This window comes from Nasonia vitripennis, chromosome 3, assembly GCF_009193385.2.
Source record: "Nasonia vitripennis strain AsymCx chromosome 3, Nvit_psr_1.1, whole genome shotgun sequence".
Classification (NCBI taxonomy): Eukaryota; Metazoa; Arthropoda; class Insecta; order Hymenoptera; family Pteromalidae; genus Nasonia; species Nasonia vitripennis.
Window position 1 is genome coordinate 24730440 of NC_045759.1, and position 12688 is coordinate 24743127.

The 12688-nt window shown below is 46.7% G+C and overlaps 4 protein-coding genes and 1 long non-coding RNA gene across 6 annotated transcripts; 2 read left to right on the forward strand and 3 right to left on the reverse strand.

The window, feature by feature from the left end:
* Positions 1 to 381: 381 nt before the first annotated feature.
* LOC103316147 lies at positions 382 to 1639 on the reverse strand. Of its 2 annotated transcripts, none has more exons than XM_031927293.1 (3): positions 1569 to 1639; positions 1176 to 1506; positions 382 to 1097 (listed from the first exon to the last, which is right to left on the reverse strand). In XM_031927293.1, exons 1-3 carry the CDS (start codon positions 1578 to 1580, stop codon positions 493 to 495), a joined length of 948 nt encoding a protein of 315 aa, XP_031783153.1. In that variant the 5' UTR covers positions 1581 to 1639; the 3' UTR covers positions 382 to 492. The 2 variants fall into 2 exon arrangements, with proteins under 2 accessions (XP_031783153.1, XP_031783152.1); XM_031927292.1 differs by having other exon boundaries at positions 1176 to 1509; positions 1569 to 1634.
* LOC103316146 lies at positions 1042 to 1815 on the forward strand. Its single transcript, XR_004227210.1, has 2 exons — positions 1042 to 1136; positions 1235 to 1815. It is a non-coding gene; the product is annotated as an uncharacterized LOC103316146 (long non-coding RNA).
* LOC100123039 (monocarboxylate transporter 12) lies at positions 1672 to 4941 on the reverse strand. The gene is made up of 5 exons (XM_003426332.5): positions 3615 to 4941; positions 3345 to 3513; positions 2853 to 3269; positions 2557 to 2777; positions 1672 to 2465 (listed from the first exon to the last, which is right to left on the reverse strand). The coding sequence occupies exons 1-5, from the start codon at positions 4723 to 4725 to the stop codon at positions 2245 to 2247; spliced, it is 2139 nt and encodes a 712-aa protein (XP_003426380.1). The 5' UTR covers positions 4726 to 4941; the 3' UTR covers positions 1672 to 2244.
* Positions 3785 to 6179, forward strand: LOC100117959 (putative hydroxypyruvate isomerase). The gene is made up of 4 exons (XM_001607771.5): positions 3785 to 5461; positions 5528 to 5700; positions 5766 to 5885; positions 5948 to 6179. The coding sequence occupies exons 1-4, from the start codon at positions 5151 to 5153 to the stop codon at positions 6136 to 6138; spliced, it is 795 nt and encodes a 264-aa protein (XP_001607821.1). The 5' UTR covers positions 3785 to 5150; the 3' UTR covers positions 6139 to 6179.
* On the reverse strand, positions 6170 to 7824 carry Moca-cyp (moca cyclophilin). Its single transcript, NM_001160003.1, has 2 exons — positions 7701 to 7824; positions 6170 to 7625 (listed from the first exon to the last, which is right to left on the reverse strand). Exon 2 carries the CDS (start codon positions 7599 to 7601, stop codon positions 6309 to 6311), a length of 1293 nt encoding a protein of 430 aa, NP_001153475.1. The 5' UTR covers positions 7602 to 7625; positions 7701 to 7824; the 3' UTR covers positions 6170 to 6308.
* Positions 7825 to 12688: the final 4864 nt, after the last annotated feature.

A 12688-nucleotide genomic window follows, 5' to 3' on the forward strand; every position in this document is an offset into this window, starting at 1 on the left:
GTTGTTTGCGCGCAATATCGCCCACTTGCGTTACGTAAGAAGCGGCGCAGCACAAGAAATATTTGCGAGCCTAGAGCGATCGTCGTTTCTCGATGTCGATCACACATTCTTTTAATATGAGTATCCGGTGCAGCTTTGCTCTTCTCTTCTCAATTGTTCACTGCAGTAGTAGTTGGAAGAAGGAAATCGTCAGGAAATCGTCGTTGGGCTGCGGCCCGGAAGACGGCCAATTACATATAACAGAGGGCCGAGCTCGCTGCTCAAGTCGCTGCCTGCCTGATTCGACTGCATGTACGTTTGCAATTGACGGCAATTGCGCCCCCCCCCCCCCGCCCAATCAAGCTTCTTCGCCGGATCGCCAATTATTTTTTCTCTTTAACATCAGTTCATCGGCTTTTAATAAGTCTGCAAGATATTGCTTTTTTACCATCAGCAATCACACTGTTATATGTGGGATCGCGCGAGGAATTTTTCTGATAACAGACTACTTGACTAGCGATAATCTCGCAAATTATTATGACCTGCTCGCTCCTTTCGCGCTTCTTTCGCGCGAAAATGCAAGGCTGCGCGTCCTTCGCGCGCTTTATCGAGCGCGTTTAGTTTTTTCCGCTTGCCATCAACTTTTATTCTTTCCGCGTTGTCGCGCTGATAAATCTTCTCCTGATGAGGTCGCAGGCCGGCCGAAGTCTCATCGAGAACTCTCTCCGTAATTTTGATTCTACTCTGCAACTCGTTGAGAAAGTTGACTGCTGATGGTCGTAGCACATTCATCTTCTCGTCCGTGGCATTATCAGCAGGACAAGCGCAGCTGTCGCTCCTAACGCTTCGTTTATTTTCGCCAAATGCGCACTTGCCGGGGCAGAGAGGCTCAACTTTGCCCATCGTTGATTTCTCTCGGCCGTCGGCCGCTTTCAATTTCAATTCCGCATCCAACTGTTCGAGTCTGTCGCGTAGTTTTTGAAACTCGTTAGCGTCGGATACAGCTGTTGCAGGGCTACTGTTTTTAAATGTTTCAACTTTTCGCGACTTTTTGCGCGTTGGCTTTGTCTTTACTGCAGCTTCCTTTGGCGGTAAAGCGCGGCACTTGTCAAGATAATCTGGACGAACAAGATACCCAAAATTACGCGTATATATAGGTACCTATATAAACAATATACATAGAAGCGCGCGCTAACCTTCTGCTTTCCAAGGATCGGGTATTCCCTGCACTAAAGCCAGACGCTCTTGCTTCCAGATGAGATCCGTGAGCCTGAGGTAGAGGTCCCTGCGTGCGCCGCATCCACAGCTGCAGAGATATTCTAGCCACGGATCCGGAATACCGCCGCCAGCACCGCCGCTTCCCAGCTGACAAGGACCTCTTGCGCCTAGTACCACGTATGGCAGAGCTTTCACGAGTCTCGGACGCAAGAAAGGTCCCGGGACAATCGCTTTCACCGACTCCGGCCCTCTCTGCGCTGCCGCTGTCCATTGGAATTCCCAGCCTTCGCCTTGGACGCAGGCACCGCTCTGCTAATTGCAAATGATACATCATATGTCAATTTCATAGGTTATTTTATACATGTACTCACTCGCAGTCTCATAATGAGTCACGGCTTGTAGCTCCGTCCTATATATATATATTATGTTTTTGTTTTCTTGTGCATAAAATAATTTTAAATAATGATAGCGAGCTCGGTTTTACAATGTTGTTTATTTCATAAATTTTGCTCTTATAGACAAGAATCTACTATGCCACAGATGGAAATGCGTGTATAAGCGGGTTTATGCGAAAACACATTCAAATAAAAGTTTGAGAAGAAGGACATGTAATATACACACAGGCGTTCTTATATTGGACGTGCAATTTTTTCTTTTCATCACATGGCACGACGACGACGGTAATACAAAAATTTTAGTTATATACTTATAAATATGCGTATATGTACATATAGCTCACAGCAAACGTTGTTCATTTAAATTTTGTCTTTCATTTATCTCGCCCGGCAGTAGATTGTTTGCTTTACAATAACTGACAATGTATTAGGATTCTGATAACGGAGAAATGATAAGTTAATGTCTATACGCTGGAACGTTCTCTAAAAAGAGCTGTAGAGAGTAGTAGGCACTTTCGCTAAAATCGCTTAATCTCTCTCTCCCTCTCACTCTCTGTACAAACTTAGTCCTACAATTATTCAATAATCATTCACTTATCCATGCAAGTTCATTTCGCATACACATCGATTTGCGTTAAATTGCCCGATCACGTTAGGTTGCTGTTGGACTTGTTACGGAGTCAATATCTTTGCATTCGGTTTTGATGGTGCTGTCATTAGTGGCATTAGGTGTAACGGGCAGTTTCTTACTACTGCTGGAGCTGGCCGAAGAATCGTCCGAGACGATTAGAAGGGGTATGCCGCCCAGCACCATGCACGAGCCCATGAATATGAAGCAGACATTGTAGCTGCCGGTAACGTCGCGCATAAATCCTAAAGGGCAGGAGTGAATTAAAATATTGACAATATAAATGTATCGTTTTGCAAATAAGTAAAGATGGATAATATGAATTTGAAAAAGTACCCGCGAGCGGGGGTACGGTAATGGCGCCGATGCTCTGGAACATGCGGACGAGACCGTAGCTCGATGATATTTTATCGGTGCCGTATTGGTCGGCGAGAAGCACAGGGACCAGCAGGAACCAACAACCGAGGCAGAGGCCGTACATGCCCACACTGCAGGCAAGTACGTAAAAGGAATGAGCCAGTGGTATTACCAAGACTGCGACACCTGCTCCGACGACGCTGCAGCGCGGAAGAGGGAAAAATTGATGAAAAAAAATCAGAAATTATAAATCTGAAATTGGCGAGCCATTCTACCTGCCAATGTATCCTTTCCTGCGATCAAACAGCTGCAGATCGCTGAGCCAGCCCAGGCCAAGTCTGCCGCAGAGATCGAAGGCTGCCGATATGGCGACGAGATAGCCAGCCTCGGACTTGCTGTAGCTCCGGGCATTGACGTAGGCCGGCAGATAGTAGAGCATGTAGGGGCTGCCGGTGGACATGAGAGTGACCGAGAGGCACATCATGATGAAGCGGGTGTCGCGCAACAGGCTCAGGTCGATGTAGCGCGTAAGTCGCTGCGGCAGCGACTCCTTCGAGGCGGACTGCTCGGCGGCGAGGCTGATGACGGGCTGCTGCTGGTTGGGAATCGCTGCCGCGTTGTTGCCGCTGCCGCTGCCGCTGCCGCTAGTACTAGCAGCCGGACAGACGGCGAGGGCCGACGAACGAAGAGATCTGCGCATTATTTAACAGGTAGCTATTAGCCGGAGCGATTTTGTTCCTCATAAACGTGCATCGCTGCTGCATTACCTCTGCAGTGTCGAGGAGCGCGACTTGTAGAAGCAGGTCGAGTCGGTCGACAGGTCCTCGACGCTATGCAGTATGCTCGAGCTGCGGATCTTGGAGATTGGCTTCGTGCTGAGAGCTTGGCCCATGATGTCCTTCTCCTCCTCGCTGTCTGTCAGCTGCAGCTCGACTTCTGCCACATATTACAGTATATACATATAGATATAGGATATGTACCTAATGGAGTGGTGTGCAGCCAGTAGAGCTATCTCTCTCTCTCTCTCTCTCTCTCACCGTTGGCGCGCGGGTCATGGTCTGCCTGACGATGATGAAAGAGCTCGTTGAGCGTGTTGTTCTTAGCCGTCTCGTCGTGCTGGGCGAAGAGCATCTCGAGCTTCTGCCGCTTGACCGCGCTGCTGGCCAGCTCGGCGGACTTGGCAGCGTCCGGCAGCGGTTCCATGGGGTAGTTCATCTCGAGGGGCCGATAGAGACTGGCGCTCGCGCAGACGTGCAGCATGCAGCCGCCGAGGATGAGGAGGGTTCCGTGGAAGCCGAAATTGCCCACCAGGTACTCGATGAGCATCGGGAAGACGAAACTACCGGCCGCCGTGCCGCTGACGCAGATGCCGTTGGCCAGGGCTCGGTGTTTGTCAAAGTACTGCGAGACGAGGATTATGCCCGGCGTGGTGGACAGGCCGCCGCCGATGCCCGTGAGCACGCCGAAAGTGAAGAGGAGATGTATCAAGCTGGTCGCGAAGAAGCTGATGATGAGGCCCAACGCGCAGAAGAGGCCGCCGACGAAGACGACGACTCTGCAGCTGTACTTTTGGCTGAGCATGCTCGTCACGGGAGCGAGCGCCAAGCAGAGGCAGGAGAGGATGGCGGGTATCCAGGAAGCCACGGAGGCCGACGAGTCCGCGAAGGTCTCCATGACCTCGACGTAGAGCAAGCCGCAAGACTTGACCAGGCCAGCGACCCAGAATTGCACGAAGAAGGCTCCGAATACGACGACCCAGCCGTAGCCCCCGTCGAGCGGCTCGAAATTGAGCTTCTTGTGCCGCCGGCGTCTTCGGCGCCTGGCTTCCTGCCGCTTGCCGAGCTCGCGCGACTTGGCGATGAGCGGCCGGGCCGTCAGCGACGAGATGGTCAGCAAATTGTCGTTCTCCTCCTCGTCGGCGAGGGTCTCGGCTGGGCTGAGGTGCACCAAGCCCGGCGGCACTACGTACACTGGCGCCGAGTGTATGGAGAAGAGCGAGCCCAGCTGGTTCGCGTGCTGGCTCATGTTCTCATCGATGGCCGTCTCCTGGGACGATGCCTGAACGAGGTTGGCCTGCACCGCCGGCGGCGGGCTGCCGTTGTCGATCGAGTGCTGCTTCTTGAGGCTCCACTCGCGCGGCAACGACATCTCGACGATCGTCTGTGCTCGCTGCTGCTGCTGCTGCTGCTGCTGATTTTCTTCTTACGACTACAACAACCGGGATACATTGGACTGTCTTGCTGGATGCCTCGGCGGGGCAGCTATCGGTATATTAGCTTTATTTTATAAGGCTCTGACGACTGTGGATCCACACACTTACGGGTTAACAGCTGCCATGATTTTACGAGAGGAAGCGCGACGACTGCCAGTCCCTGCTCTCAGGGGGTTGTTCTCGACTCTCGAGCGCTCTGATGTACATGCGCACAAGAGGGGTTGCATACTTGCACAGTACGATCGATAAATTACTGTATACGTCAAATGAGGTTGCTTCTTTATCGACAAGTATATAAGAAATAACATCGCGTGATTGCACGTGCCTATATAATGCCGAGAGCTGCTGAGACTAAGGAAGGATGGCCTACAAATTCTGCTGTAATTTGTCCTTTATGTTTCAAAGAGAAGCGACATCGATACTCGATCGGTATCAATTGGCCAAAGATGCAGGCTTCAAGGCTGTGGAAAGTGGATTTCCTCTTGGATTCAGCGTGCAACAGGTTGCAGAAGCCAGGAAGACCGCCGGCATCCAGCAAGTCCTCATAAACGTGTATACAGGGGATACGAGTAAAGGAGAACTGGGATTTGCTGCTCTCCCAGGGAAAGAGGAAGAGTTCAGAAGAAGCATCGAAACCACCATAGAATATGCCAAAGCTTTGGATTGCAAAATGTTGGTGATTATGCTGCTGGAAATAAACTACATAACTCCATCTCTTGAATTTTTTTGGATTTGCAGGATTCACGTTATGGCTGGCAAAGTGGTGGATGCAACGTCAGTCAACGATGCCACATATGAGAAGAATCTGAGGTACGCTGTAGATAGATTTGCATCCGAGCAGATAGTTGCCCTCATAGAACCAATTAATTCCATCACCGTCCCAAATTACTACATGAACGATTTCAGTAAAGGTATAACGAGAATAGTACAACTAGTCAAACAGTGTTTTTATATAGTGCAACACAATTATGTTTAGCCTTAGCCCTCGTACAAAAGATCAACAGTCCAAACTTGAAGTTGCTCGTCGATATTTTCCACCTACAGCAGACTCAGGGAAGGATAACAAACTCCATCGAAAGCTACTATCCCTTCATAGGTAAGTCTCTGGCTTAGTGCGCACAACTTGTGACATTTAACAATATTAACTTTCTCTTGCAGGCCACATTCAAATTGCACAAGTGCCAAACAGAAACGAGCCAGACTCTGCTGGAGAAATAGATTATCGGTATGTGCTTGCTGTACTGGAAAAAGCTGGCTACAATAAGTACATTGGCCTGGAATATAAGCCACAAGCTGCTACCGGGGAAGGTCTGTCCAAGTGGTTGAACCGCTTTGGATGCACTCTGTGATCTACTATTACAATAAAATGATGAAAGAATCTTTGAGCGAATCTACATCTATATTTATTTTTAGATTTAAAAATAATGATACATATTCATAATGTATTTACAAAGTGTAAGAAAGGTTTTACTTGGAAAAAAGTTGTGTGAAATTGAAAAAAAAAAAAAAAAAACAAGTTTTAATCCGATGAACGACGAGACGAGCGCTTTGAACGAGACGAGGACTCGTGAGGTGATTGCCGGCTGCTGCGGTACTTTCGGCTCGGATGATTTTGACTAGGAGATTTGTGATCGCGATCGTGGCGTGAACGTCTGTGATGCCGATTCGAGGATCGTTGAGATCCGTGAGAAGATTTCCGCTTCTCATCCTCATCGGCTCTGTCCTTTGTCTTCTTGATGGTGCAGTTTTCTTTTTCCGTCTCCTTCTCATCCGCGAACTCGTTGGCTTTCTTCAGAGTTTGCTGCTCCGGGGACGATGGCTGGTAGTACTTGATGGTCTTTTTTTGAGCTTGCTTCCAGTGTGGCGGCGTTAGGCTTCTGGATCTGCTCCGAGACAGAGATCTATAGCGACATATTCCACGCCCCTTGAAGATACGTCCCCCGGGAGACTTTTTGAAGCCAGCTTGAGGTCTGAATCTGGCGTCCTGTACGTACTGCCTCTGGTTGGCATTGTTGGCGGGTCCAGCACGGTAGAGAAATTTGTTGGTTGGTATTTCAGGAATCTCATCCGGATCAATCTTTGTGGTGGATACCAGTGGATGCGGCACATCCTCTACCTTACTCTTTTTTGGCTCCGCGACTTTGCGATCCTCAGCTTCCGTCCACTTCTTCTTCTTCAGCTTGGTCTTTTTGCTGGCCCTGTTGTTCTCAGACTCTTCGCTCTCCACACTGGACACACTGCTCCTGCGCTTGTCCTTCTTCTTGGCCTTGCTCTGCTTGGACTTTAAGACGAGTTCTCCGCAGTTGACAACCTTGGCATCTTGCAGAGGTCTGGACATCCTGTCCACCGGCAGTCCCTCTACGTGAGACACAACCTCTTGGCCCGATATGACTTGACCGAATACTACATGGACATTGTCGAGGTGCGGAGTGGGTTGCGTCGTTACGAAGAACTGGGAGCCGTTTGTGTCTTTGCCACGGTTAGCCATGGACAGGAGAAAGGGCTTGTCGTGCTTGTATATGAAATTTTCATCCTTGAATGTTCCACCGTAGATGGATTCGCCGCCAGTACCATTGCCCACAGAAAAGTCGCCTCCTTGGATCATGAAGTTTTTGACAACTCTGTGAAACACAATGCCCTTGTAGCACAGCGGCTTGTTGGTCGACAAGCCCAGTCCCATCTCCCCGGTGCACAGTGCTCGGAAGTTCTCGCAGGTCTTGGGGCACACATCCGAGTAGAGTTCGAAAACGATCCTCCCAATGGGCAGGCCACCCACTTCCACGTCGAAATACACTCTCGGCTTCACTTTCATCCTGCGGCCGTGGAGATAACCTCGCTGAAAGAGGCGATCGACGCCGTTAGTTGCGAGCTTTCTTCTCGATAACGATTAACGAATCTCGATAGGACCTACCTGCACGCCGCGACGCACGAGTCAGCACGCTATTTGCTATTTGGTTGTTATTACTTTTGCTATCCTGCAGTTTGCGTACGGCGACTGAATAACAACATAACTGCGATGCAAGCGCGGCGGCCTTACCGACGGCGTCGTCAGCTGACGTAGGGTGGCAACACTGGCAACTGATATGGCAGTGTGGCCAGTATTTTGGGAAACCTGGTGTCGCCACCTATTGGAGACAAATCGCCAGATTTGAAAGTTTCAAATATGTGAATAGATTCAAAAGCATTATAACCCAACACAGAGTTTGTAATCGTAAAGTAAACATCTACATCCCGGGAAAAAGGATTAAAAACGTAAATTATTTTTATTAAACCTATAATATTAATTATTTTATAATTATTAATTCTTAATACGACCCTACGTGTAATAAAAAATCATTTTAAACAATGTAGTGGAATAATTTATTAATTTAGTTTTACAGATTCAGAATTTTCAGAAATGAACTTATATATATATATATATATTTAAATAAATAAGGTTATTGTCTTTTTATTATTTATAAGGTATTACATTTTAGATTTCGGGTACATTAATGCATGCGGATAATCGGGAAAAGCCAAGAATTTCAGAAGTTCCCAAATTTCTGCCGCGGAAAATCGGCAGATCTCGGCCCGCTCTAGGCGCACAAAAAAGAAGTTGGATGGTAGAACAAATCAGGGTACTCTTGAAATTTTCGAATTTTTGTCGGGTTATTCAATCTCGAGGATTTTATTCGTTTATTTATTTATTTATAACGATACCAAACGGGCCAAAGTCCTTTGCAAGAATTATAATTATAAATGTAATTAAAATTACACACGATAAAACAGTCTTAAAACTGGCAGCTGTCCGAAGATACATAAATCTTAAATTTTTCAAAGTGCGCTCGCAATAATATATATATATATATATATATATATATATATATATATATATATATACATATATTATTTATATGTATTTTTACTATTTTTACAATTTTTTAACGATTTTTTGACGATTTTTTGACGATTTTTTGACGATTTTTAAAGATTTTTTACCATTTGTGTCGATTTTCTTACCAAGACTGAGTAATTTGGCTTAATAAAAAATTAAAACATGAAAATGGGTTGATTTTGACGTGATTTTTACTGCATATTTTTTCTGAATTTGTGAACGGTCTCTATTTATGTTTTTTCCGCCAACAACGCCGCGCACCGACACGCCTACACTGCCTCGTGCCGGCAGAATCACAAGTTTTTTTTTTATTTTTCTTGTTGCGGAATTTTTTTTCAATAGCGCGATATTTTTTTTTCGCGAAATTTCACGTTCCGAAGGGAGGCCGGGGAGATGTGACGAGACACGAGTCTCGCACATAAACATACGTGAAGATTCTCTTTAAGAATCACACATGACTCAGGTACACACACACACACACAGACACAGAGTCCACATTCTCTTTCTTTATTTTCCGCAGCTTGTATCATTTTCGAGAGGGGTTTTATACCGCACAGCTTTCCCCTCTCATTCAATTCAATGTCCACGTCGACTCTGCCGTTGAAAACTCCTTTCATTTGTGTCAGCACTAAGTATTGTTTTAATTTTATTCAATAATATTTTCTTTTTTGATGCAGCTTGTCCATTTGTGCTTCTACAAGAGACAACTCTTCAACCAGCTCTACGCGTGGTCTTTTTTACGTGGTCCCTGCGCCTAGAGCTCTACAATCATGGGAACATACTGGAGAATAAATAATATATAAACTAAATTTTACATTACGAAAAATGAATCATTTTTTTCTATTTTGGCCTCGGGTTGGGTCATCCCGGCGCCTAAGATACGGCTCCACCGCCGCATCGTAAAATTTCTCAGCTTCCTCGTCAGACAGACAGTGCAAGGAAAACTTTTGGGCGCCCATCTCGCAAACATGCCACTCTACGAGATATTGCCACGCTGGATGCGTTCTCCCTAAACGGCCAGTATTCCGAGGAAACCGCCGGCCTGTCACCTAAAAATTAGCTGCAATGTATAGCGCTTCTCTAACGTCTTGAACTGCAAACTTTTTTACGTTTCCTACCAGATACCCTTCTAGATTAGGCATTGGGACGCCTATACCGTCAATAAAGCTCCCACGGCTAAGGAATATTCCCACAACTTTCTTCTGGTTTTCGCGGTTCCTATCTGCCACCTCTTTTAGGATTGGCTGAAGCACTAGGGTAGGTGGCGGTTGCTCTGCTCCATCGAAAAAAACAACAATAAATATACACTATACTACTTTAGTCACGAATAGGCGAGACTTGCGGATTTTAGCAGTCTGTCCTATAAAATTTTATACGATACTCTTGACTTAAATGTTTCAGTTTTACACGGCGCCGTGTAAAAAAGAACCATTTCAGTCACACGTATCGTAATGTACTGTTTCTCAAGTATTTACTTACATAGGTTGTTCCATTTCTTACTGCTGTTCTTGCTGCCGCTGTCATTGTTGTTGCTGTTGTTGAACATAAAGAGGAAATAAATTAATATAATTCATGTTCTGACTCGCAAAAAAAAACAAGTTATGAAAACGTCGAATTTCCACACCACCCAGGGGGTATCGACGTGGCGCGTTGGGTTTTTTTACGTGGTCCCTTCGCCTAGAGCCCTACACACCACAGGATTTTATGTACTGGGGGAATAAAAAATCATTAGTTAATTAAAATATGATTTTATTAACCATAAAACATGAATAAATTATATATGAACGTGTGTATGTGTACATGTGTGTGTGTGTGTGTGTGTGTGCAAACTGAACTTTATTGTCGTCTACCCCTTCGGGTAGGATCATTTTTCCTCCTAAGGTAGCTCCCATATGCCGCATCATAAAAGGCTTGGGCTTCCCCTACAGATAGACCGTAGAGGGAAAACTTATGAGCCCCCATCTCGCAAACATGCTTATCTACGGTGTGTAGACGCGCATGGTACGATTTTTGCATACGGTCTGTCTGACGAGGAAACCGCCCGCCCGTCAACCTGAAAAAATTAGCTGCTACATATAGTGCTTTACGCACATGTGTAGCAGTACAAAATTTCAGGTTGCCGACCGGGTAGCCTTCCAGATCCGGCATCGGTTCTAACTCCTTTATAAAGTCGTCATTGTGGGCGAACTTTCCCCTAGACCTCCTCTGCGGTCCACGAAAGCGATTCGCTACCGCTTCCGGTATCGGGTGAGGAGATAAGTGGGGAGGTAGCTGCTCTTCTTGGTCACTGAAAAGAAAATTTGGAAAGAATAGAGTAAGATGACAACACACACGTTTCAACTATTCACATAGTCTAATAATTGCAGCTGTGCCTGCTCCTGTTGTGGTGCTGGTTGTTGCTGATGTGGTGGTGGTTGTTGGTGTTGTGGTGATTGTTTGTTGTTGATGTTGTGGTGGTTGTTGATGTTGGGGTGGATGTTACTGTTCTGGTGGTTGCTGTTGCTGTTGCTGTTGTGGTAGTGGTTCTTGGTGTTGTGGTAGTGGTTGTTGCTGCTGCTCCTCCTGCTGTGCTCCTCCTGCTGTGACCCTGCAATTTAGAGATAGATATTTATTTAAATTAACAAGTCGAGGGCACCCTGCATATGCGAGGCGCAAAGTCGGAAGAGCCCACCAATGCTCACTTTGTTGACGAAAAATTAGGAGGTTAAGAGATGTTGCGAGGGGATACAGGGTAGTGCCGGTTGGAACCATTAGGGTTCCGCATGGGGTAAGAGATGCGGTGACCAGGCCAGGCGATTCTTGAGATCACTGCCGATGATATACCATCGAATTTCTTATCACCGGAGTAACATCAGCCATCATCGCCACGCGACAACGATCTTGTAGATAGGTCACGTGAGACAAGATCGGTCTCCTCGTTCATCACTAGGTTCGTAGTAGGGTGCGTCTACGCCAATGTAACACAGCCCACGTTGCATTTTCGTAGATCCTCTCGGTCCGGGTTTAATTCCGAAAATTTCGGAAAAAATGATGGAAACATGTTGTGTCTCATCGATTAAGATAGTCCTAACTCGCATTTTTCGGTATCCCTTTGAAATTTTGAAAACGGAATGACAAGTGTACAGCTGAAAACTTGACTTTGAATCGGTTAAAAGTGTTCTAAACCATCTAAAACGAACTTGTGTGCAGCAGGTCAATTAGTTGGATTTCTCAGGAGCTTTTCACGGCCAGTAATTAAATTTGCCCCACCACTTTTTAAATAGCGTATACTCGAGAAGGAAGCGCGCGCTCAGCTGCGCTCCTACCGTGCGCGATGCCTTGTAAATGAATTATACGCTATGTGGGGCGGTGCTATCGAAACGAGAGCAACTTTAATGGAAAGAGAAGGTGAAAAAGCATAGGAAAATCGTGTTCGGAAGGTTTACACTAATGCCTCGATAGCGTATAATTTCGCGAGAATGCGCGGCAGCTTAGCTCTCTCTGTCTCTCGGTGTCTGTCTCGCTCTGCACATTGGTCGGGGGCGTACAAAATACAGCCAAAGTCATTGCTGCTGCACTTTTCCCGAGCTTTCCGAAGAAATTGTCGAAAAGTTGGTAGGTGCAAGGCGTATAGCGTATGAATTTTGTATTTTTTGGCAATTTTTCTAACGACTTGGGCTCATTTTGGGCGAATTAACTCGAGCTTGCTCGAGTCAGAAAAATCCCGGAAACTTGGGTCAAAGTAGCTCCGGCAAGCAGCAGCAGCATCATCGAGGACTAGGCGGCGGGCCACCCGGATCATCAAGGACCAGCGGGACATCACATCGGTGGCAGCGGCGGACTAGGACGAGGACCAGAACACCGGGACCAGGAGAAGGACCAGAGGACATCGCGGGATCGTGGGTAAGTACCTCTCTCTGAGAGTACATAATATAAAGTATGTCAATTATCGTTTCGACGATGCTTGACATGCAAGGGGTGCTTTTGTTGCTGGAAACGAAAACGACATCAACAACAAGATGGAGCCTCGAAACAGCTAGGGCATT

What these genes read in the sequence shown, in the direction of transcription:
- LOC103316147 (XM_031927292.1), bottom strand. An exon ending in CGATCCTTGGAAAGCAGAAG is followed by an intron (nt 1,098 to 1,175) that starts GTTAGCGCGCGC and finishes TTGTTCGTCCAG; the next exon opens with ATTATCTTGACAAGTGCCGC.
- LOC100123039 (XM_003426332.5), bottom strand. Translation starts at nt 4,725, where the DNA reads ATGTCGTTGCCGCGCGAGTGGAGCCTCAAGAAGCAGCACTCGATCGAC. An exon ending in CCATGACCCGCGCGCCAACG is followed by an intron (nt 3,514 to 3,614) that starts GTGAGAGAGAGA and finishes AATATGTGGCAG; the next exon opens with AAGTCGAGCTGCAGCTGACA. An exon ending in CGCTCCTCGACACTGCAGAG is followed by an intron (nt 3,270 to 3,344) that starts GTAATGCAGCAG and finishes AATAATGCGCAG; the next exon opens with ATCTCTTCGTTCGTCGGCCC.
- LOC100117959 (XM_001607771.5), top strand. Translation starts at nt 5,151, where the DNA reads ATGGCCTACAAATTCTGCTGTAATTTGTCCTTTATGTTTCAAAGAGAA. An exon ending in CATGAACGATTTCAGTAAAG is followed by an intron (nt 5,701 to 5,765) that starts GTATAACGAGAA and finishes AATTATGTTTAG; the next exon opens with CCTTAGCCCTCGTACAAAAG. An exon ending in AAGCTACTATCCCTTCATAG is followed by an intron (nt 5,886 to 5,947) that starts GTAAGTCTCTGG and finishes TTTCTCTTGCAG; the next exon opens with GCCACATTCAAATTGCACAA.
- Moca-cyp (NM_001160003.1), bottom strand. Translation starts at nt 7,601, where the DNA reads ATGAAAGTGAAGCCGAGAGTGTATTTCGACGTGGAAGTGGGTGGCCTG.